At 41.4% G+C, this 25,640-nt stretch overlaps 1 protein-coding gene across 4 annotated transcripts in view; it reads right to left on the reverse strand.

Annotated features, from left to right (window-relative positions):
- Positions 1 to 25,640, reverse strand: part of APP (amyloid beta precursor protein) — a 192,010-nt gene that overhangs the window by 66,805 nt on the left and 99,565 nt on the right. For 2 of the 4 annotated variants that reach the window (XM_016197634.2, XM_016197633.2), the window contains exons 7-9: positions 18,447 to 18,614; positions 16,128 to 16,184; positions 4,391 to 4,524 (exon numbers count right to left, since the gene is read on the reverse strand). In XM_016197634.2, the coding sequence (XP_016053120.2) occupies positions 4,391 to 4,524; positions 16,128 to 16,184; positions 18,447 to 18,614 (359 nt within the window). The remainder of the gene's footprint in view (positions 1 to 4,390; positions 4,525 to 16,127; positions 16,185 to 18,446; positions 18,615 to 25,640) is intronic. The other 2 variants (XM_016197637.2, XM_016197635.2) reach the window with 1 other exon arrangement.

Here is a 25,640-nt window from a genome sequence, read left to right on the forward strand (position 1 = left end):
ATGGCTGCCTTTTCTTTTCCAAGTCTACTACTTGCTGTCAACTAGTGTGCTTTTTTTTGTTTTTGTTTTTAAGTGCAGCTTATACTTGAGTCAGGTAAAATAAAGAACAGAAAGATCAAGTAAGAGAAATACTGGTTTGTTGACGGGTGTTTACTTGCATATTTTGTGGACTTCCAAACCATGAGACAACTTGATTTCTGTACGACAAGAGCCTGTTAATTTATAGGTATTTATCCCTAAGGAATTGGTTTTTCTGATGTCCCTCAAGATCATAAAAAAAGGGATGTTTGGAATAAATAACTATTGACAGAGCAGTTCTATGAGATAACACCACATCAAATCACCATGAGAGCTTTTCATTAGATATTCATTGTATACTAACATAAATTTTTTGCATAAGATACAAGACAAGTGTCTCCACGTTGTTTTCATGAAATTATGGACAAAATAGAATGGAATGTATTGTCTACTACACTTGACAAGCATATTAAAAATGACCTAAAGAGTTCACATCAAAATTGGGAAAAATGTCCCATTGCTATGAAAAAGTACAGAACATAGAACAAAACACTGTCCCAGATGATTGGTGTCTCCAAGAATTAATGAAGGGCACCTGCAGGGAGGGGGCTACGGAAGGCTACTTTTGCTTTTATGGATGAGATAAGCCTTGCATTAAAAATTTTTCAATTTCCTGCTTCAAGAATGTTTACAGCGGTGGTATTGTACCATGAATTCTTTAGGCAGGAGTCTCAAAATTAGTTTGAGAGAAAGGTCAAATGTTTTACTGGAATGTAAAAGTCTGTTTTCACAGATTACATTTAAATTTTTACAATCTCACTTTGTAGATTCAGAACCTGGACTTTCAGCTTTGAGCAGAGAACTCAGGGAGTAATTAAGGAGATTTATTTAGCCAATAAATTGAAAATAAGCACTTCTGAAGAAATGGAATAAAATTTTGATTCCCAGAGAAATTTAATAATATCTTACATCCTCACAAATAAAACAATTCAACTCTATCACATCACATGAGATCTACCCCTGAAAGATAAACACATACGGTAGGCTCAGCATCTCCCTGTGAACGACGGCTTCCACTGACAGATAACATTACTGCTGGCTGGCCAAACACCAGATCCGGTGTGGAGGGCTTTACAAAATCTAGCTCATTTAACTGATTCCTCACAACGGCCTGTGAGATTAGCAATGCCCAGCCCTATTTTTGAACCAAGTTAAGTTACCCACTCAAGGTCATGCAGGAAAAATATGGAAAAGGAAGGATATAAACCAAGATCTTTGTGGCTCTAAAGACCAGTTTTGTCCCCTATGGCCCAACTGGCCATTATAAAATCGCAAATCTAGCAGATGGGCTAATTTTATTTATATTTGGTGATAGGAAGAAGGATCATTCCTAGATGTTGATGCTTATCTTAAAAATAACACATTTAGAGAAAGGTCAACTTTCATTTTGAAGAACTTCATTTGAAGGATACATTAAAATTGGTAAATTCATAAATAATAAAAGTACTTATAAGCTGTGTCATCTTGTATTTGCCAGGTACTACTCATAACATAGAGCAACAGAAATCTACAAATTTAGAGTCATCATGAGCCACAACAAAAACCAGGAATACCAGAATAACCAAAACCCTCCGTATTTGTAAGAAAACAACAAAAACTACAATAAAAAAGAATTAAAAGGACTACATTTTTTGAATTAAACATTCTCAGGATCTGGACTTTGTGGTTGCTGCTTATATTGTGTCAAAGCAATTTTCCACTGCATGAGCAAAAGTACCAGCATCACCTGGATTTACGGATCTTCAAAGACTTGGCAGTTCCATGCAGAGAAAATGACAACTCATACAAAGAGATTTAAGAGGAAGGCAAGTTCAGAGTCAAATAGTCCCCAGAATTCAGTGGCACAGATCAGGAAGATAAATGCTGATCTCAGGCATCTCAGGTTCCTGTGACCACCTGGATCTGGCAGCCTGCATTCTCTGCTCCAGGATAACATCTCTCGTGTTAGCTCAGGTATTGCTAATGGCTAAAAGATGAAGAAAATCTATCAAAACGTAGATGAATTAAAGGTTAAACAGATCTGTTAAAATTAAGTTACTATTCCAGGAGAGATTAATAATATCTAAAACTAGGAGAGCATTTGAAATCAGTTATCTTAATAGAATCAAAATGACCAAGGTACACTGGGAAAAAAATTCAGGATTTGTATTTTTTTTAAAAATAGTAATGACTATTTAAGTGAGTTCAATAAAGAAACGCAAGGTTAGTAACGTGACATGTAAACTTATAGGGACTACAAGTTTACAATCCAGCTAGAGAGATCAGATGTGTTTGCAGGCCAGTCATTTGCTCCCTCTAAGAACTGGCTCGCCCTGGGAGGGGCAGTCTCCCCTGGGTTAGTAAGGTCCCAGCTTTCAAATCATCAGAAATGACAGAAGAGGAAAAGCATGATTACTGTAGTCTACTAATGACCTATCTTGATCTTAAAATCACTAATTTGATCACTAATAAAATTGGGGATCAAATATGCAGAGCTAAAGAACAGTAAGAGCAAGAACTGCTTGCCCCTCTCCGAGGACTGTGTGGGGTAAGGAACGGGTGGGACCTGCCAGCGGGAGGCAGAGCAGAAGGGCACCTATTTCCAGAGGAAGGGGTGCTGAGGGGAACGGAAAGGCCAAGGTGAGCTGAGCACGAGCGGAGCAGAGGCCGCCGCAGTTTAATGCTCCCAGGACAGCGACGGCAGCACCTGGGTGGAAGGAAAAGTAGGGAGTCCGGAGTTAGGGCGCAGGGGGTTGGGGTGTCAGGGCAGGCACTGGAAACACCAAGCTAAGCAGTCAGTATTTTTTCTTGTTATTTTTCTTTTTTTGTCCCAGATACGGATTTTGAGGTCAGTGCAAAGCCCCTGAAAGCTTCATGAACAAGAAGTGAGAGAGAGTTTAACTTGAAGGGACATCATCTCAGCAGCCATAAGTATGACTCGTAGTCACCCTTGCTCTTTTGACAGAGTACTGATCAACTTGTGTCTTTCCTAAAGAAGAACCCCATTTTCCCAAGAACCGGTTTCGGGTGGAGCCTCACTGTTCCACTCTAGCTAGCTGTCCAGTTTCACTCGCATTCGGGTTCTCACTGGGCGACGACTAGAGCCGCCCATTGTATTCCAGACCCGAGTACTGGGAGTATGTCCCCCCCTAATGTTATCATTCCTAAGTACTTCCAAGTATTGTGCTCATGCTCTTAAAAAAAAAAAAAGGAATTGTGTTGTGTTGTGCCTTTCCGGATACATTAGTGGTTCTATGTTTTAAAACATAGGTTCTATAGTTGCTCAGGTATGGCGAGGCCAACACATCAGGAGACGACTGCCACTGAGAAGACAGTTTCTTGCTCAGTGTCCAATGTGGCACCTGGGGAAGCACCAGGGTCGGTCCAGAGGCGGAGAGAGTGAGGAGAAAACACAGATAAAAAGATTTATTGTGGTTTGTAAGCAAAGGAATGAGCGAGGCAGGGTCAAGTAGCTATGTGGGCTTAGGACTGCCCAGTGTGGAGAGCTCGGGTGGGACCTTGGGTACAGGGGCTGTCTGTCTGTAGGTGTCTGGTATCTGGCCCTGTGGTGAGTGGGGCCGGTGGACAGTGGCCCGGAGTGTAAGAGCCCGAAGAAAAGAGGTAGTTGGGGGTATGGATTCTGAGTGGTTGGTTTGTACTGGAAAGCTGTGTTTGCGGGCCAGCCATGTGCTGCCTCTAAAAATTGGCTCGCTCTGGGAGGGGCAGTCCCCCAGGGTTAGTAAGGTCCCACATGTCAGATCACCAGAAAAAAGAGAAAATAAAAAGCATGATCACTATAGTCTACTAATGACCTATTTTGATCTTAAAAAAATATATAGGACTAGATGAAATTATTATTATGCTTCACTTTAGCTTTAAGTTTCTATGGTCCTATGAAAGAGCTTTGTAAGATGATTGGTTCAAAGATATAATAATCAGGTATTTAATACAAAAATTCTCCAACATTAGCTAAAGAATGTTTTGTGGGATTTTAATTTACAACTTGATGGTTACAGGTACTACATATGCACAGAGTAATAAAACCACCGAGAGTGTAGTAGAAATACTGAATTTCTGCTTACAAAATCCTATTATATTTATTATACCTGGATCTTTCCTAGGTGGGATGCTCAGGAGCATCTTCCCCCCAAATCAATACCCTATAGCAAACATTGAAAATTAAGACTTTATATCTTTAAGAATCTGATAAAATTAAAGCCCTCTCCCCTCCCCTAGATATTTATTGACCCCTGGGTCCCCATGGGGACACTGAGGGAAAGGCAAGACCAGATTCCCCCTTAGTGGTGGGCTGCAGCAGGAACGGGCCACATACCTGGGACATTCTTTCCCGGTGCTTGGCCTCCAGCCTCTCTTTGGCCTTCTGGAAATGGGCGTGCTCATTCTCATCACCGGGGGTCTCCAGATACTTGTCCACAGCGTCGGGGGTGCTGGCGGCTGTGGTAGGAACTGTGAAGCAGAAGGGAAGGAGGGTTGAGAAGGGAAACGGAATATCCAATCATTTCAAAGAGAGCCAGAGTTTCCATTTATTCCAGAACAAGGAGCTCAGTACAGAAGCACATATAAGATGTTAATGCTGTTTAAGAGACCACCACGAGGCACTTCCCAGCACAGTAAGATGTGTGTCACCCCTTTCAAGACTCAGGTGAAGGAAAAATCTTGAAAATAGTCCATTTTCTGATTGTAGTATTATATTTAAAATTCTTTGCAAAACTAGCAGGCATACAGCAAAAAGAGTTGGTGTTTAATACAGACGTGTTGTCCTAAATTCCTATGCTTTGCTAAATTAATTTTTGTAATCCTGAAAGTAAACGATGGTGCCATCAATACCACGCCTTAAGATGCCTACAAAACCCAAAGAAATCTCAAAATTAGCCTATAGCAGAGTAATTGCACTTCAGAGCAAAGGTAAATCCTACACTGTATATTTTAGATAGCTTGATTACAAGCCATCTTTAGTGAGAAAATATTTTAAGCACTACCAAAAAACTCAATAAGCCAATAAATGCATTTTTGAAATCACAAAAAGACCTTTCTACTTTCCCAAATTTGGTCGTGGTCAACTGATTCATTCGACTATTGATTTCTATTTTGAATTCCACTAATACTTTTGAGCAATATTACTGAATTGCTATATTATATATTTTGCTATATTTAATGGGAAACAAATACCCATTAAATTGAAGAGTGTATCATATAACAAAAATGTCTTAATTCATGAGCTGAGAGAATTATAACACCTATACAAGCAGTTTTCCAAAAGATCAGTAATGACTAAGGAGAATTTAGAACATTTATGAGCTTATTTATTTTTTTAAATGAAAAGAAAAAAGTATTTTCATTTAAAGAAACTATGTTAACCAAAAAAAAAAAAGAAAGAAAAAAAAAGAAAAAAAAAAAAGAAAGAATTAGGTGTTTGCATTATGTTCTCAGGTGAAATCAATGTTTTTTTAATTCAAAAGAGAATTCAAGAATCACCAATGTCCTAAGTATTCTTTATGAAACTTCTCTAATTACTGAACTATTATACTTGAGATATAATATCCCAAAGAGGACTTGAATGAGAAGAATTTATGGCTACGTCATTTCAAAACTAAACTCTACGACAGATGTCTTTTATACATGCTTCCAAAAAACATCTGGAATGTTAACAATCCAATGGCCCCAAGATTTTCACCCAAACCAGAGGCTTTCCTGTTACATAATTAAATATTATCTTTAATTTTAATGAGAAACATTCATTTGGATTTCTTTCTTTCTATTTCAATCACTGCTTGATAATTATTATTTTTTTAAATATAAAAGCAGTTTAGGTATCCAGGCTTTCAAGTGGAAGGAAGTGCACAGGGCATATTCCTGGAACTTTTTCAATACTTGTGAGTCCACCCCCTACCTGGGGGTTCTGAGTCAACTGGTCTGGGGTTGGCACAGGGCATTCATTTTGAAAAACTCCCGCCTCCAGCTTCTGTGAGTAGAAGAGGGTGAGAGTGTTTCAGTAGCAAAGGGGAGAGGAAAGGAAAGAGCATGAGCTCTGCACGCAGGCAAGGCTTGACTTCAGTCCTAGCCAGGCTGGGACCCAGGGCACTCAGGTGAGCACCCTGTGTGCCAGCTGCTTCATCTATCACACCAACGTCCCAGGGGCTGGGAAAATGAGGTCCACACCCTGTGTTAGCCACCCTGCAGAAAGGGTGGCACAGGGGCACTCCCTATTAGCGCCCTCCCTTCCTCCTTTATTACATCTTAATTCAAAATTTAGTGCTTATGCCACCAAAGGAAAATGAGCTACTTTCATTTCAAATCCGCTGAAACGGAATCACACACAGGATCATGAAGTACCATTTACAGGAAAACATGGACTTTTTTCTAAAAAGTCTTCAGTATGACTTGGATAAAAGGTTGAAATGATTAAAAATGAGGCCTTAATTTTTCAGACTGAAAAATGATTTTCAACTTAAAATCCTTTCTGTAAAAAAGAAAAAAAACCAAATATTTTTGACTTAATAAGTTTCCCAATGTGCAATGGAAATGGTATTTAGCATTTTAAATTTGTTTCCCTTTTTTTTTCAATCCTCACTCAAGGGTATGCTTATTGATTTTAGAAAGAGGGGAAGGAAGAGAGAGAGAGACAGACGTCGATGTGAGAGAGAACATCGACTGTTGGCCTTCATACGTGCCCCGACCAGGAGCTGAACCCGCACCTTTGGGTACACGGGACAACACGCCAACCAACCGAGCCACGCTGACCAAGGCTGTTTCCCAAGGTTTTCATCACTTTCTCATCATTACTGGCACAGCTCCAATGAGAACAAGTTAAAAGTTCTTTTGTTATAGTACAATCTGATAGAATGACAAAATTAGGCAAACCGTGTTTTACATTTTGAATAAATAAAAATGTTTGGGGTTACGTTCCCTGGTCAGGATAGCCACAGGCTGTAAGTGTGTCAGCCACACCAGGGCACCCTCTTTGGGAAAGTGGAATTACAAAGTTACCATCTAAGGAGAAAGGTTCATTTGCAAATACTGCCTATTGTTGTGGAAAGGGGGAAAACATTAAAATATGTGTCTCATTAGCCTAAGTTGAAATAAAGCTTTACAATATTAAGAATGAAAATTAATAAGGAATGAGCCCGTGAAGTATGTTTAACAGGAGTAAGAATATTTCAAATGTTAAACCTTTCAAGCACATGGAAATAAACACAAAGACCGAGTTACATATTTATTCCATTTAATCAGGAAATAGTCCTCCGAGTGAATTCTTGTTAGTGACCTCAGTTCCTCCAGCTGGGGACTTTAAAGGGCAGCTGCCTTTTAACCCTTAATTCAGATGTTTTAGGCACTCATCCTAACAATCCACCTCAACTGGTGTGAGTGAAGATTTCCCGTATTCACAGCCACCAGCAAACCAGATCCCTATCTAGCCGAGGAGAGAAGAGTGATGACACCTCTTGATATTTTAAAATGAATTTAGTATTTCATGATCACTAGCCTGCAGCTGGTGAGGAGGAAGGAACATTTTAAGGAGGAGTTTGGGCAGGGAGCTCATCTTCTATTTCTTTAATATTCCTACATCCTGAAGACTCATCTCAGGACTGGCTGCCATCGTGTGAAGTCTGTGGTAGACCAGAGAGAGCATCACAAGGGTGGTGGCAGGGGCTGGGAGACCTGTGTCCCATTTCTTGACCCTTTCAAGGTGCTTTCTTCGGGGAAGGAGAGGCTCCAGGAACACAGTGTGTTCCAAGGCACAAAGGGACAGGGAGCTGTGTATGTATCAGTCCCTTTTGTCACCTGAACCACTTAGAAAGGGAAAACAAACTGGCTTTAGGAGGGTTTCTTTTTGTTTTGTTTTTTTAAACTTCCACAAAGCGTTCATACTGTTCAGACACCTCTGAGGTGCCCTAGGTACTGTGATATGGGCCCAGATTTCCAAGTTGGCCAGGTAATAAAGCCTCCATTCATTAGGGTCTGTGGTGCTAGCCACTCCACATGTGGTCTCATTTAATATGCGAGAAGAAAAAATTACCCGGTTACATATAGTGCACAGAGGGGAAACGCTATCATTCAACATCCCCACATCCCCAGACACGCAGCAGCAGGTCTGCATTCAGGATTAGGGAAACCAGGAAAAGGCTCTGAAGTTAATACTTAGAGCAGTAAAGGGCTAATCCAGCGACATGTCTGGGGCACTGGAAAGGGTTTGTTTTGGTTAATGAACAACATGAACTGGCCAAAAATATGCTTTGCTATGACATCTGTCCGCCTGTTTTCTAAGCTGTTCCCGCCCTGCACGCTGCCTGGTAAATGACCCACAACCAATGTTGAGCAGGGGCAGAGCCATGGCTCAGGGGCCAAGCGCAAGGGCCCGTAGGTCTTGAGTCTGAACACTCTTCTAGCCTGGGAACCCGCTCAAACACGCTCACTCGTATCTTCTGCAAGCAGGCTTGCTGGATAGTCGCCTTCTCAAGGAAAACTAGGCTTAAATCTCAGGGTCCTGCATTTTTAGCTCTAGGTTTTGACCTCTAGCTACCAAACCCTAAGCGGCCTTCCCACCATCAGATTTTTGTGACTTTAACTTTCAGATGACCTTCACGGCAGTTTTCTCAGGCTCTTAATAGCCTTGTAGAATAGGCTCGCATATATACCTTGGGCATGGGTGCCTGCAAGTAACACCAAATGAAAAAAATACAACAGAAAACCCGCTTCAACTCACAGCGCCCTGCCGCCTCAAGGGGAACATTCAGCTTCCGAATCTCCGTGGAATTCCGGATGAGCAGCCCTTTTTCTTTCTGCACCCCTGGGAGGCCAGAGGGTACCGAGAGGCTGAGACAGCAGCCTGGATGTGGACTACGCTGCCTTGAGAGGGCTCACTCCTTCCATTACTCCTCCAGGTAAAATTACAGTAATTCACATTGTTAAAATGTGGTTTGTATTATGGAGAAAAAGAAAAGTGGAGCAGGGTTGAGGAGGGTCAGGAGTGCGGAGAAAAGGGGGAGGCGGCAGAGGGAGGGGGTGGCCAGCTCGCTCTCACGGAGAGGCCCTTGTTGACACGAGGAGCCCGAGGTCCACTCTCCAGCGACCTGCTGCAAGAACACGGCAGGCAGGTGAAGAAAGGAGCACAAAGGCCCTGAGAGCTGGGTGTGCCTGGAAAATTCCAGGACGAGCTGAAGAAGTGTGGGAGCAGGGAGGGGGAGAGGCAGGGTGAAATGGGAGAGGAGAGCCGAGCCAAGGAGGGTCACCGGGGGGGGGGGGGGCGGAATGCGATGATGTGCTGTGCTGTGCTGTGCTCTAAAGGATCACTCTGCTAAGGGACAAGGCAGAAGGAAGACCTTTAGAAAGACAAAGAGGAGGGTGGTTTGGAAAAGAGGCGGGGAGGGTCTCATGGCAGGTCCCCCCACCCCCAGTCCCCACGCAGACGACAAGGATCGTCTCACCACGCTTCTCTTACCACAAAGCGCCGTTACCTAAGCCGCAGGCAACCGCACACCAAGGGAGCTGCGGCGTCCACATGCGTGCGACGGCTCATTTCAGGCTTTGAAATGATGCGCCGAGGCCTGTCACGGCACTTCCACTCCTCCCTGCAGTCTCGCCAGTGCCTCGGAGCTGAGTTTGTTTCTGGGCCCGTGTGTGTGCGTGGCGGGTGTGTGTGTGTGCGCGTGTGCGTGTGTGTGAGAGGAGCAGATTTGCTTTCAGCTTAGTAATGAACCCTGGCGCTGTACCCAATGTTCCTGTCACAAAATACACCGCCATCACTGGGGACACAGATGCCAAGGAAACATTTCCGTTTCTGTGTTTCCCCTGAGAAAACTTGAAAATGATCAGGGAGGTTACTTCAAAACACTGAAAACTGGTATCACCTGCAGGACGCGGTAGAGATCACCCCCGCCCGTCTGCAGGGCCTCCGTGTTAGACACACCATCGAGCTGAAGTGTCCATGTGCCCCGTTCTCATGTTCGTCGGAGTTGACAGCCACTGCATTGTACTCCGTTTCCTGTTCACACTGAGGACAGCAAGGACGTGGGGCCCAAAACAGAGACACTGTGGAAAACCGCCCCAGTCATTCTGAGATTTGTGTTTCCTCAGTCTCTCAGGTGGCATCATTTTACAGTCTTAATGGGCTCAGGACGCAAAAAGAGGAAAAATCCCTCCTTCCAACAGTAACAACCGTGACCACCTACACCAGCCGCAAGGCCAGTGTTTCCTTAAACACAGGCCCAGAAATGGCATCTAGTCAATATACTGACATTAGCCACTAACAAGGAGATCTGATTAGGCTCCTTTGCCAGCAGAGAGGCAGTGCGTTACCCCGATAGCAGTGACAACAGAAAATGAAGGTAAATTAAGACCTGTATGAGTCATCGCCTTATCACCGAAAATTCTATTTCATCCGGAGCTAGCAATGCCATCACTTAAAACGGCTGTGATTTATATGAGAGGTGGCAATGGGGATAATTTATATATAGGGGACATGTAAACCCGTAGAGAACCATTTTATGTGAAAATTTAATCTCAAAGCATGGCAGAGCTTTGCGGACTGTCATCTCAACTTTCTTTATAAAAGGGATCCACTTCTCTAATTCCAAAACAGCTAAAATCCCTAACGCGTGCGAAACACAAACATCTGTCAGCGCCACCGAGTCTGAGTCAGAGGAAGCATTTATAACGTGAAAGTAGTTTGTGGTCCATAAATGTGGTACACACTCTCTAAAAGGAACAAAGGCACTTTCCCCGACATGCCCTGTGTCACTATTTTATAGTCAGTGCGATCACGGTTGGCAGACTATCAAATGCATCATGTGGACATAAGGTAATAAAAACGTAATCTATGCCATGTTTACTCTACTCTAGCCAAGCTACATTTCTTTTTTATGTCTTATGGACACGGATGAACGTGGGAATTTTGTCAAATATGTGAAATGAGTGTGAAAGAATGGATGCTGGTGTTATTTTTATTAATAGCTACATCCCACATAACACAATGCACCAAAATGGAAAAGCATCCTCAAGTCTGAATCTAAAAAATAAATACGTGAAGCCATAGTGATAATAACCGGCATCTAGGCTTTCTTAACCTTCGGTTACTGTGTATTTGTCAATTTGCTGGAAGCAATTTTCAGCTTCACTAATGGTGGATCATAAAAGGTGGACACCTGTCATGATCACTCAACACTCAACAGATGAGTTCAAAAAGTCAAAATCTTCAATGTTGTCCACTTTTCTAGAAACTAGCCGTAAAAGCCAGATGGAGCTGTTAACCTCTGTGGAGGTCTTAAGGATAAAACCAGTTTCATTTTATTCCAGCCTTCCAAAGCAAGCTTTCCTTACATTGGTATATTTTACCTTATATTGTTATTTAATTCCACCACACACGTGGGTCTCATTACGTCAATGAAACTCTCAAGTTATTGAAAGTAGGTTATTTAGTTTACTTTCCTGGTGTCCCTTAACATACCAAGCTCATCCCCAGCACATCCTGGGCTCAAAAGTAAGAGCTTTATTAAACCAGGGATTAGCTTGCTGGTCTTTTTTTGTAAATAATGTTCTATTGGACACAGCTGTGTCTAGTCATTTATCAGGTGTCTGTGGCTGCTTTCATGCTACAACTACTGAGTAACAGAGACCACATGGCTTACAAAAACCTAAAATACTGACTATCTGGCCTTTTAGAGAAAAAAGTTCCAACCCTTTATTAAACTGCATACTCTTCTTTGGAAATAGCTAAAGAATAAAGCACATATATAATGAGCATTTTCTTTAACTGTTCTGAGTAAATGAGATTTTTTTCTCTTCTTTTTAAATGCTGGTTTGCTGAGCAAATCAATTCTTTTCAAAGTCAGGGATTCTCACCACGGTAGCTTGGCGGAAAAGGCCATCCTTTCTACCCGCGTCATTGCTGGATACCAAAGACGCAGCTTCTCGTCCCTGTTAACCTAATAGATTTTATTGGCACTGATGTCGCCTATAATTTAATGCACTACCACGTCTTTTAAGGCTTTTAGTAATGCTTCGAATTTCATAAAAATGTCACAGTTCCGTTCGTATTAGGGAACATGGTAACAGAAGCTCAGGGTTACTATTTTGCGACTGGAAGAAGCATGGTGCGATTAAGAACCATGGTTCGAGTCCTGCCAAAGACGGAATGGCCCTGACGTTATGACAGGACAGGGCAACTCTGGGGTGGGGTGGCACATTTCACTCAAAGGCCACGCCGAGTTACCTACAGTTTGCAAATTGTGAGCTCCTGAGAACCTGGGATGGTGGTTTGGCCTGATCCGATGTGTTCTCTGGTAGGCGACTGGTCCTTTCTATCTGGGCCATTTGGATGTGAGTAGACAGCAGTCTTTACCCCTCCCCAATTGTGCACGAGGCAGATGCACACCTTTACAGGGACCCTATGGCCATAAACACGATCCCAAGGGTCACCCGTGCCAGCAAGGCCACGCGGCGCCTCCAGAGACAGTCCTCCTCCAGCACACGCCGGGCCTGTGCGAAGCGAGGCAGACACGGAGGGGGTGCGCGGTGCATGTGAACCTGGGGCTCCAAGCAGGGGCTTGCTGGGCTCGTCTCTGCTTCCCCAGCAGGGCTTACGTGAGAGCAGGAAAACCACGAGCCCCCCAACGAATACCAGTCAGGGCAGCAGCTCCTGCCCTCCCTTGCAAATGCCGGGAGCGACCCGGTGGTCTCGCAAACCCAATTTCATAAACCTCTGCTGAGAGCCGGAGGCCGCCGACACTCGAACACGTCAGCATGCCTTCAAGCGCGTGAAAGCGCGATGCTTACATCAGTTCCAGCTCTGCATCAGATGCGGGCCCACTGTAGTCTAGATCGGGGGTCTCAGCTGGGTGATTCTGCCCTCCCCGGCACAAGGACACATTTGGCAAAGTCTAGAGATATTTTTAGTTATCAGAGCTGCGGCGGTGTTATTGGCATCGAGGGGGTAGAAGCCAGGGATGCCGCTCAACATCCTCCCTGCGCCCACAGCACGGAATTACCCGACCCAGAGTGCCGGCGGTGTGGGGGCTGAGACCTTGCTTTAGGTGCTGTTTGCACCACAACTCACGGCAAAATGGGCCACCTGTCATTCTCTTTGGTCAGACCCCCTCGGTGTAGTCAGCTAACTAAAAATTGGCCTGATGCTCTGTGTGAGATTAAATGCCATTAAGGAGTCAGTTTGTTTGCCATCTGAGGTGCAATCAGGTGGATTGCACCTCAAATTTTACAAAAAAAAAGATCACGCTCTCATGTGAAACAAACTAATCCCTAGATATGTATGTAATGTGGTGTTGTTCACAAGCCTGGAGGGTGAAACTCTTGCACTGTCCTAAATCCAAAAGGGTGAACACAAAAGTAATATCAGAAACAATCTGGGTCTCACAGATTCTGTTTCAAATGGGGAAGGGATTTTTAATAGGATTCAAATACTTAAGTTTATGAGTAAATGAAAGCTCTTAGCCTCACATCTCTAAACTTTCTATCAGTAATTTTGATTCTTACCTATAATAACCCCCCAAATTCACTGTCCTTTAAAATTGCAATGTTCAAAATTGTTTTTTATGACAAATATTTAAAATCTAGAAATACCTAATTTTAATAAGTCTTGACAGGAAAATTATTGTATTTATAATGTAGACTATCACACATTTTCCCTAAAATGTGCAATCTTAGTTTAACTGAAGAGCTTTTACTATCTCGTTTCACATTTATTATTTGACTAGAATAATAAATGTGCGAAAGGTGAACAAGCCCCTTTGATTTGGCAACTCACACTGAGAAAGCCATAAAATCAACCACCTTTTTGAAAAGAGATAACCCTCCAATTAGGTTGGTTAGGGAAGTCCTAGGATGGCGAGGAGCCAAGTGCAAGCCCAAGTTGCCAAATCAGAGGGGCTTGTTCGCCTACCTAGTTCTGGCTCATTTTCTCTAACTCCAGTCTGCTATCTGCATTTGACCTCCAGACGACCATGACTTTCAATTCAAATGTGCAGCTTTGCTATAAATAAGATGGTTCAGGCTATAAATAACCAGAAATTATAGGTTTTCTCCAGTCTGTTTGTACTAACACTACAAAATCCTTCCCTTGCTGGGACTGAATGGTCTCTGTAGGTAAATAAGAAAATATAACTGCCAAAAATCGTGCTTCACCCTCCTAGAATGGAAACGTGTCAGCATCCCAAACAGATGGAGAAAATTACTAGGATAGAGAAAATTATCAAATAATAATGTTCATTTCCATTAACTAATGAAAATGGAAAAATACAATTATTTTATATACTAAAATAATATAAAATAGAACATAAAAATAATTATTGTTTTGTAAAAGGGTGGGAAAGACATTTAATTCATTTCAGTGTGCTAGGTTCATGGCACTTACAAAAAATGTTTTTAATATTTGTCATCCGCTTTCTACTATCTTCTGTATTTTTAAAATGTGCTTCTGAACTTCAAATATAATTTTTATAATCTAGAAAACAATGTCAGAACCAAATACTTGGCCATCTGGAGTATGCAGCACAGCCATAATATCATTTAGGTTTCAAACTTGGTCCTGCCATTTTTGATGGCTGGGGAGAAGTCACTAAAATCTTAAAGCTTCATTTTCTCATGTGCACAGAGGTAAATGCCACAGAGTATTCCTGAGAAAAATAAATGGCCCATGAAAATGCCTAGTAAAATCCAACATTCCTCGCAGATCAATGTATTATCAATCTTACAGTGTAATATCTAGTTTTCCCTAATCCTTCTACGTCTACTCACTTCTAATACTTTCAATGTTCTTAGAAAGAATGCTTTTTCATAGCAATCATAGGAAATACGTTTATTGTGGGCATAAAAACCACAGCCTTCAAAAGTTATACATAATTCGAATGCATTTGAATCTTATGGAGGCCATTAAAAAACTTTTCTATAACATCTTTTGTAAATTACATAATTATCCAACTATAATTTATCTTTAAAAAAAGATAATTGGTTTCATCAGTTTTGAGACTAGATTTTTTATCAGGAAAATATAGAAAAATTCAAATTTCCTTGTGATTACCAAAGGGAAAAGGGGTGGGGTGAGGTAGAAGAGAGTAAATGGGAAATAAATGGTGACGGAATGAGCCTTGGGTTGGTGAACACACAATACAATATACAGATGATGTATTATAGAATTGTACACCTGAAATCTATATAATTTTATTAACCAATATCACGCCAATAAAAAAAAATCAAACAAACAAAAAACGGTAATTTTCATTATATCTAAGTTACAATTGAAAGTGTGTGTTTTGATCCAGCATCCACAAGCGTCAATAGTGTAAACCATCCCTAACCTAATGCTGGATAAATCCATTTCTGGATATAATCCAAATTTAAAAGTGAGTAATTGTGAGTCTGACACCATGTTGTTAAACTCAGCTAGACTGACACACCAACGGAAATCATCACAAAGCACGGACATTGTATGGTAGGCTGATACAATACCCCTTTAGAGGAAGCTCTTTCTCTACATCTTTGTGATGATGTCCCAGCAGAGTGCATTCAGAGACAGGCAGAAGAAATGGTTCTAAATTCTCAAAGTGACCTTTCACTTCCTAAAGCCTAGGAGCTGCCTTACAACACACACAGCTGAAGCCAGTGTATACACATTAGTACCAGTAGTTAGTACAATGCATGCACGTTACATATTTTTTTCTGGGAAACAAGTCATTTATAAACATAGCCTCTTGTTAAACCATGGCATCTGTGAGCTTTAGGAAATAAAACAGTGATGCCAAATAAGACACAATAGTAGTGTTGTATTTACAACATTTTATAGAACCAGTAAACTAAGTAAAAAGGAAGCTGATCAGAAATAGAAGCAGTTTAATAAATGCCTTTAGCCGGATACGTGAAGTTATATGGCAAAATCAGACTTAGTTTCAAGCAAAGCAATGGAAATAGACATTTTATTAAAAGACAGGTAAGTGTTCAAGAAACACAGAACCATGCAAAGAAGTTGACGATGCTAGACTGAAAATCCAGCCATGCAATGTACTCCTCCCTCCCTCCCTCCCCTCAAGTGAATTACAACATACGTTCAACAGGATCTCGGGGAAGAGGCTCCTGGGTAGTCTTGAGTAAGCTTTGGGACACTATGGAGAAAATAAAAGAACATAACTAAAAAACAAAAATAGAAACATGGGAATGGCGGCTGAAACTCACACGATTCCACTAGCCAAAGAAAAAGAAAACAAAATAATGGAATTAAAAACAAAAACTAAACAAATATCCTGAGCTTTGGCCCCCCAGCATGGAACCATGTCAACAGAGAAACATATGATATATTTGCACAATGACATCTTAGACTGCTGGACACTTCGTCTCCGACAGGATACCTAAGTACCCTGCTGAAGGATTCCTTGCTTCCACGCTCCCTCCTTAGTGCCCGGCGTCCCCAGCTCCCTTCTATCCACTCTCCAGGGCATCTCTGTCGTTTCAGCCGTTCACAGGGCAGCCTCTTGCTCTGGGCTCTGGCTATTTGCTGGGGCTTTACTCTTCACTTATCTGTCAACCTTTCTAACTGACCTTCAGCCTCTCAGTTTTGCCTCCTTGATAAATTATTCTGTAACCCACTTCCCCTGAAACTGAGCACTGCCTGGCTTATCCATTACATCTTTGTCTGCAGCATGAACCTTTTGCAGATCTCAGCAAAATGTGTACCACCCAGGGCACCTCCAGAGGCTCCATCTGACCTGTGGTGCCTGCTGCTTGCTCCGGGCCTGAATCAAACGAAACTGACCACGTGCAGAGGGGAGAGGCTGCCATAGGGTCTGCTGTTGTTGTTTTGGGCGGCTGTTTCTAACTCTTGAGGCAAATCCATCACTGCTAATAACTTCTTAAAACCCTCTTTCTTATACGTTATATGCATACATATTTATACTCCCCCAAAAATCCATTTGGGAAAAGAAGGAAAAGGTTGGAAATATACCAGAAGATCTCTCCCAGCAGCTAAACCAGTTAGAATCACTTTCACAAAGGCCCTTTGTTCAAGAATGTCCAGGCGACAGAATCCCCCATTATGCTCCCTGTTACCTGACCTAATTAACGGCTTTGTTTGAAAGTGAAGAAAGGACTTTTTTGAGCTAGAAGCTGCAACCATCTACTCAGAGCCAGAAAAGATGCCCGTGAGGTTACCTGTCCCTGCACCTGTTCGAACACGGGACAGAAGGGGAGCGTCTCTTACACCGGAGACCATCAGGAACTTTTCCACCAGACTCCATCTGGATACTGGGCTTCACAATAGAAGATCCTAACAGTGCAGGTCCTGTTTTTGTTTAGCTTAATCCTCCGATCACACCGGAAAACCATTTACATAATCCCTATAAATCCCAGGCAGGAAACGGTAACTGTCACTCTCACAAAGCGAGGAGAACAGGCAGGAGTCTCTCCAACAAAACAATGCACAGTTATTGAATTCAGTCTTTAATTTATCCAGCTGAATAGCTACTTCTTGAGTAGTTAAAGCTTCCTACTCATGAAGATAAAGGAAATAAAATAAAATTTGGGATTTATTTTATTTTATGGGAGGCTGTTAAGAACAGAAGTTCCTATGTCCGGTGCATGACTTCCTGAGACCTACATCTGTGGAAGGAGTTTCAACTCGCATTTAAGTCATTGTGACATCATTTATTTACCCCCCAGGGTTGTAACAGCTTAAAGTTCAAGAGGCAAGGCTTTAAAAATTAAATTCCCTGAGCCTTATGTCATTGAAGGTTTGTCATATTAAGTCACGAGCTGTCTTCTATTTCCAAGAGAAGACACCTAAACTTGGAGTTGCAAATGTCCACATGTGAGCTCAGGGGCCACAAGGACCTTTCTCCCCTCTGGCAAGTGAACTGCATGTGCTCACTTAAGTCCCATTCCTTCACCACAACAAAAGTCCCATACGAAATGACTCAAAAGTACTCATCACAGCAAATACGCCTCACCAATGCAACCGAAGCACCGTCAGCCAGGCTTCCATGGTAAACCTTATCTGCACATGTAGTGCACGTGCACAGACCCAAACACACAGGTACACGGACACACACATATGTATACACATTTGCAGAACAGCCGAGAAGACAAAACAGCAACCCCAGCTTGGCTTAAAGAGAAGCACTCCAGAGTCCCTAGAGATTGCAAGACGGACGCACCACAGCCGGTGGAAGGACACATCCGGGCCATGCTTTAGTAGAGACACGGAGGGGGGAGCTCAGGATCGAACGTACTGGAGGAGGTGCCCCGTCAGAGAGGTCGACAGAAATGGGGTTAGTGGGAGCGACAGGCCCATCCCCAAGAGCCAGGAAAACCAGTGTTACAGGGAGCAGAGTCAGTGCGAGAGACGAGAGGCGGCCGGGCCGAGGGTCACTTACTGACGCTGCCGCACACGGCCATGCAGTACTCCTCGGTGTCAAAGTTGTTTCGGTTGCCGCCGCATCCGCCGTAAAAGAATGGGGCGCACTTCCCCTCGGTCACATCAAAGTACCAGCGGGAGATCATTGCTCGGCACGGCCCCGTCTCGGCTTGTTCAGAGCACACCTCTAATCAGAGGAGACGTGGGAACCACATTTAGCGTGAGAAGGCACCGGCTCGGGGGTCATGCACACGTTTACTTTTCGAACGCTTTCGTCCTACCCGTGGTGACCCGGGTCGGGGTCATCAGGCAGCGCCTGCCAAACCTTCGCTGAGGAATTTAATGACCTAGCAGGCCTTTAGGATTACCTTGGACACAAAGCAGTGCATTCAGGTCTGGTGTAACGTGCAGCTCTCGGAAGTAATAAGAGGGTTCCAGCTGGAGGTGAACAATCTTTGAGCTTAATATTAAATGCCTTAAGGTATAACTGCACATCAAAACATTGCTTCACTATAAAAAATAACCTTTTAAAATAACTTCCAACTACATAACAGGTAAAAGGATTGTGTCTGGTTAAGATGCAAACAATTTCACCTCTCGCAAATATCTGATTTTCTTTAATAAACGATTGCCTTGACTTGTAGTATACAATAATTACACATACAGGGTGGAGCAAAAGTAGGTTTACAACTGTGAGTATGTGAAACACAGAGTTTATTCTTGTATTATTACTTATTAGTCATTGCCTTATTTTCCGTAGTAACAAGTGTAAACCTACTTTTGCCCCGCCCTATATTTTGAAGGTGATCCAGTTTTCAGCCAGTCCAATGACTGACGGTATTTGAAAGCACATGTAATATCTGTCAATGTGACTTAAAGTCAGTTACATTACCTCTAATTAAAAAACAATTTTTATTTGTGTATTTATCTGTCCCTTGAACAATTATGTTCCAAACAATAAAACATGGTCAAGCAACTCTAATTTGTTCATACATAACATGCATTGTTTACATTAAAACACGCCTTACCTGTCAACATGATTTGACACCCTCCCCAGGACCAGTTTCATAATCCCCGATCAACTCTAAGTGTAGTAAACTGTCCGGTTCCATTTCACAGGGGTTAGATAAGAAACCTACCTCCCATGTAGATTCCATTTTTGTTAGAAATAATTCTCCAGCTCAGTTGTGCTGGGCCGTGGAGAGAGCCTGAGGATGCCTCAGCACATACAGGTGTTGAGTTTACTCTCAGCTTTACTAACACGCCAGGGGAAGGCAACCTTCTAAATGGTAAGAGCCATACAAAACCCAGAGCTTCAAATTAGGAATATTCAAGACTGACGGCTGTAATCAACTACTCAAAGACAAAGATCCACAAGGATGTAAAAGGAAACTACTACTTTGCTTTCACATATACACCACTCCTGGCTCTTTCCAACCAAGGCAAAGAGCTGATGGCAAAACCAGAAGCTGCAGCTGCCCTGATGATGTTAACAGAGTTGGGAGGGGCAGTCAGCACTGAGCCCAGGAGGTGAGTGTCGAACTCTCTGCGGGAGAAATGTCCGGGGTAACAGACACGTAAGATGGGTCAGGCTCTCTTTAGAAGATTTTCAGATGGAACCATCTAGACCCAGGAGCATCAAGTTCAATGTCACCCATTATTAAAACCATCTCATTCACTACTGTTGCTTTGAATGTCCATGCTCACCAAGCAACGCAATTTAGTTGGCTTTATGCACAGAATTCTCCTGTATGATAAAAATCTGTCAACCTCTTGATGTTAGTATCCCATACACTAGGCAATTCGATTTATTCCCCCCAAATTAAAGGACTATCATTCTGGCTTATAAAGGGTTAGTTTTTTTGGGGGGGGTCTGATTCCCTCTGAGTTATTGACAAAGCAGCCAATGGGCTGCAGAGCTAAAAACCATGCCCCGGATGTGGGGTATCTGCCAACCACAGCCGCCAGCTGTCTGCACTCCTGGACTTTATCTTCCACTGTAACAAATACCTCCAGGCTGGCTCTTCCCTCCTTCTCTGTACCTCCATCACCAATGTGTACACATGCATGTCACATTTCTTTTCCTCACTCATCTCTTCCTCAGGCTGCACTGATTCCAACAAGACTACAAGGCAATGGTGTGTTCTGAGTCTACACTTGGTGGGATGTGACACTAGAGTTACAAGTGGCCACTACCAAGGAAAGCACAGAACACATGACCCTAAGTCACAGGAGCAGACAACAAAAGTCACTTCCTCAACAACTCAAGCTGATCCTCACATTTTATACCTCTCAGAGCACTAAACACATGTCTTCGATGTCTGCCACAGGCCCCATGGTCCGCACCCCAACTCTGCAGGGGCAGGAAACATGTTTTGATGATATCTCCTATGTACTAAATAGAAGTGGCAGAATTCAGGTGGGTGCAAGTAATAACATGAAAGAATGATGACCTAAAGGGTGGTAATCACGGTAGATATTTGCCCTTGTGTAAGACAGTAACAATTTCTTACTTCTGATAGAGGCAAAACCTCCTGGTCCAGAACTCAAATGACATTAAAATGTACTATTGTTTTCCTAAACCAAGTGTGAAACATAATGGCACATCCATTTTTTTTATATTTTATTTTTCTTCTGTCTCTTTCTAAATGGCTATGAAACCATTTGTCATAGCTAATTTGTAGAGCCCCAATCAATAAGGAAAAGCATCCTGAACTCAAAATCCATTTTCATGCCAATTAATAGACAGAATTCCAGGATGGGTCCCCAATTCTTGCTGAAATCTCCAGTGAGAGTCTTAATCCATCCATAGAAAAAGGCAAAGGAAGAGTGACATCATCTCCATTTGGGGAATGTTTTGTTGGCTGTTGTGACATTAGTGCGGTTGCTGAACTCCTGACCTGGAACAGCTCCCAAAGAGTTTCATGACTCTGGTGTGGACATTGTGGACAATGTCTCTATGCACTTTTGATCTTTGTAAGGTAGGTCCTTGCTGAGATCTATGCTGGTTTCAACACTAAATTCCATTTTGTAAAAACCAGTATTATATAAATACAAGAAGGAAGCAGAGCAAGAGCTCTCTACATTATATACAATTATTATGTAATTCACTGTCCAAAATATAATACTTAATCACAAAAAATTAATTCTGAATGGATTTTGAATTGGAACAAACTTTTTAGTGGGCAACCAAAATTAGAATGCTAATTTTACACTTAAAAAAAAATTCAGCATGAAGATAGCTGTCAAAGTGGCAAGCCAGGACGGGGAGAAGCTTCCCACTTTCAAATATATGATAATTATAACGCCACTTTAAAAAGCAAATAATTAGCTTTAAATAACCACTAACTGAAAATTTTAGAATAATATAAAGCTTTTTATTATTTCATTTCTAATAATAAAATTTCAATTCTCAGACTATAGGAATGTATGTAAAATAAAAGCGTGTATTACATGAAATGTATAGTTTAAATTTATAAATAGCAATCACCTGAATAATCCAACTAACTAATCAAACTAGAGTGATTTACAGAAATCTTGGAGTTCTGATACTGTAAAAAATAAATAAAAAATTATGAAACATGAAAAAAAATTATGATGCATACATGGTTTCTCCACATGCTGCAAGAATATATGCACAAGTAAAGTTCATACATAGTACAAATTATATCTATGTTCCTTGAGTTAAAAATTACATATTTTGCAATTTTAATGTACAAAGGGCAAAGGAAAGAAGATGAATATAGTTTGATCTTATAATAAGTCAGCTGCTGTTTAATGTTAACAATAAAATCAAATGAAAACAATGACAGAAGTACTGAAATTCTATTAAATATGCTTATCTTTAATATTTCAAATAAATGTTGATATATCTACCTAATCATACAACCCATTAAAAATGAAAATAAATGACCTCAATACCATTTATAGAAACTTCAGTTTTTAGCCTAAGCCATTGCTACAATGCTAATAGTGCTATAGGGTGAAACTACATGAGCCTAAGTTATTAGAATGATCTTATATTCTGTAGAAGAATAAATAGATAAGTTTGTGTTTGATCCTTATGGATGAAAAATTTAAAAAGTCAACATACTAGAAAACTAGTTATTTTTAAAGTTTTGTTGTTTTTTTGTACCGTAGTTGGTACATGTCCTTTTAATGGAAAAGAGAATTTATAATGTGCTTGCAAATATGAGCACACAGTCATAAAAAAACACAGCCAATAGAAAATTCCTCTGATCAGGGCAATAAGTTGTCAGATATTTATTACCTACTAATCATATTTTACTGACAGGAGGCATGTAAAATTAGGCAAGCAAGCTTCAACTAAAGTCTTATGACAAATCTCACGTAAGCCTGAAATATGGGCTGAAATATATAAACAAATGATGGGAACAGCTGTGCTAGTAATGAAATCACTGACTCAGTACAAAACGACTGGTGCTAATTTGTCACAGAAGTCTCCAGAAGATATGTGCCCTGGACTTGCCTTTTACTGAAATGTGTTGCTTCTCTCAGGCTATCCAATACATCTGTCATTCCAAATATACCTGACCTGATTCTCACATCCCTCCATGATGGAGGGTTATTTATAAAATGCCACCCGAGGAGATGTACTTGTAAAGTGTTTAGCCTACTAATCAGTACTCTTGGGTTGATGGTGCTGGAAAGCATTCATAAAAAGGCACCGCTATGACTTCCTGACACCTTTGTTTCCTGTTTGTTGTGGGAATAAACTTGTTTTTCTCTAGCCTGTGTGGCTAGTCTGAAGCCCAACATAGTATTGCAAGGAGCTCTAAACTCTGAATAAGACACGATGTCATGTCCTTTGTTGGAAACAAGAGAAAGTGATTTTCCTTACTGACTCTGAGGCCAGGTGTGCTTGGAAATTGGCTGTCTTAACACACACACACGCGCGCACACACACACACACACACCCCCCCACAAAAAACCAAAAACCTCTGATTTATATTGCTTGCCAATTTCTGTGATGTCAATACTCCTACCATTGGTATGTCAAGCTGCCAGTGGTTGTGGCTCACAAAAGTCCTCAGTACTTTAATAATCAGATTTTATTTACAGGCTAGCCGGAGTCGGCTATACCACATCAATGAGAGGAAAGAGGCATGAGTGAAACGAGTAACAGCTGTATAGGAAGGGAATTGCTAGGAGTTTTCTAATTTGCTTGGTCTTGACAGGTGAATTTTCACAAAATTGTTCGGTGGGTAAACATATCAAGATTCTTTCATACTTGGTGACTTGGATAATGTATTAAGAACAATACCATCGATAAGGAAGCTTTTCCCTTTCTGTTTCTTATCCCGCTTCAGCCTCCTAAATCTGCAGTGTGGGGGGCGTGAAATGCTACTAGAGATTCGTTTATAAATATCAGTTCTATTATACCAATAATAAAGTCACATGTGTGCCTTTTATAATTAAAATGACAATCTGTTGCCTTACTATAGACAAACTGTAGTTAACATTAGTCCTCTAGAGGATCAGAACAATGCTTATAACCATGACAACGATAGCGTTTTGTTAACTGAGCACTTACTGTCTACCAGTAACTGTACTAAGTGTTTCCCATGGATAACTTCATTTAATCTTCACACAGTGATGAAAATGAGGTAGGTATTATTAAACTCTATTTACAGAGGGAAGCAATGAGGCTTAAATGTTATATAACTGATACAAATTTACACAGTTAGTAGGGTGTAGAGCCAGGATTTGACTCTGGCAGCCTAGTCTTGTAAAACAAACTGAAACACCATGCGCCAGGCACACGGTAAGTACCTAACATGGATCATGTAAAGTAATTCTACAACCAACATGCAATGTCATATCAGCATCTTTACTACATACGTGAAAGTTACTTAACTGGCCCAAGGCCATACAATTCTTAAAAATCCTCTCTCAAATACTATACTAGTCTGCCACTAACCATAATAAAACTACCTCATGAAATTAACTAGGTATGGTCAAATCTGAACTATAAAGAACTTCATAGTGTTTTTCTAATGATCAGCATCAGTTTTTTATAAAGGCCCAGATTGATAGTAAATATTTTTACCTTTGTGGGCTGTATGGTGTCTACCCCATTCTGCTTCTGTAGCATGAAAGCCGCCACAGATAACATGTAACCAAATGGAGTTGGCTGTGTCCTAATACAACCTTTTGATTAGAAAAGAGGTGCCAGGCTATCTATAGCCATAGTTTGCTGACCCCTGACCATTACGCTCAGTGTGAAATGATAGTACTGTGAATATTTGCCTATAGCAAAGGGATAAACATTTATAAGGGAGCACAGGTTAAACTGAAATAGTGCGTATTTATAAACAAAAAAGGAAAGTTTTGACATTCGTGTAACTGAAATACCCTGGCCCACCTGGGTCCAAATCCTCACCACTTACCAGCTTAGTCACTCTGGGCCATTTTAAAAAAATGTCTCTAGGTCTTAGTTGCCTTGGCTTTAAATGGGGAAGTAAAATTTCTGCCACACAGCAGGGTTACAAGGATTGAAAAGATAGAACCATCACCCTAAAGGGCAAGGGGAGTGGTGATTCGGAAAACACAAGAGTTCTAGCCCCATCTGCCACGACACAGTGAGAGCCAATGCCCTACTCATCACATCTGCCTTCCACTGCGACCAGCAATCAGGAAGGCATAGTGAGTACCTGCTGAATAAATGAACATGAGTTCTGCTGGATGGCCAAAAATCGGTCCGATTAAATAAAAGATTATGTCATTTATTACAATACACATGTTTAATGAGAGCTTAGAGTTCATGGCTGAATCAGAAATTGCCCTGATGTCTTGGGTTTATGAAGTGTAATCCCTTCTCAAAACACAGAAAATTAGGAGCAAGTGTCTAAATAAACTACTGTTTTATTCAAATCGGTACTAGCTTATTCTGTTAGATCAATATCCTAGTTGTCTTATTTTTTGTGTGTTTTTTTTTTTAACAACCCAAAACAACAAATTCTAAAGCCAGATGGATGTTTGAGCTTGCTTTCAAGTAATACCTTTCTCCTCTGGAATCCGCAACACGGTTAGAACTGACAACTTCCACTCTCATGTCATTGATTCTACTACAAAATGGCTGGAAATTTTACGACCCTGCCGAAATGTCCTATATTTTTCTTTCCTCTGCCTATTTCTTTCAAATTTTAACCAGTTACAAAAATATTGAGTTTTTTTATGAAGCACATTAAGG

Source organism: Miniopterus natalensis, chromosome 6 (assembly GCF_054644295.1).
Source record: "Miniopterus natalensis isolate mMinNat1 chromosome 6, mMinNat1.hap1, whole genome shotgun sequence".
Classification (NCBI taxonomy): Eukaryota; Metazoa; Chordata; class Mammalia; order Chiroptera; family Miniopteridae; genus Miniopterus; species Miniopterus natalensis.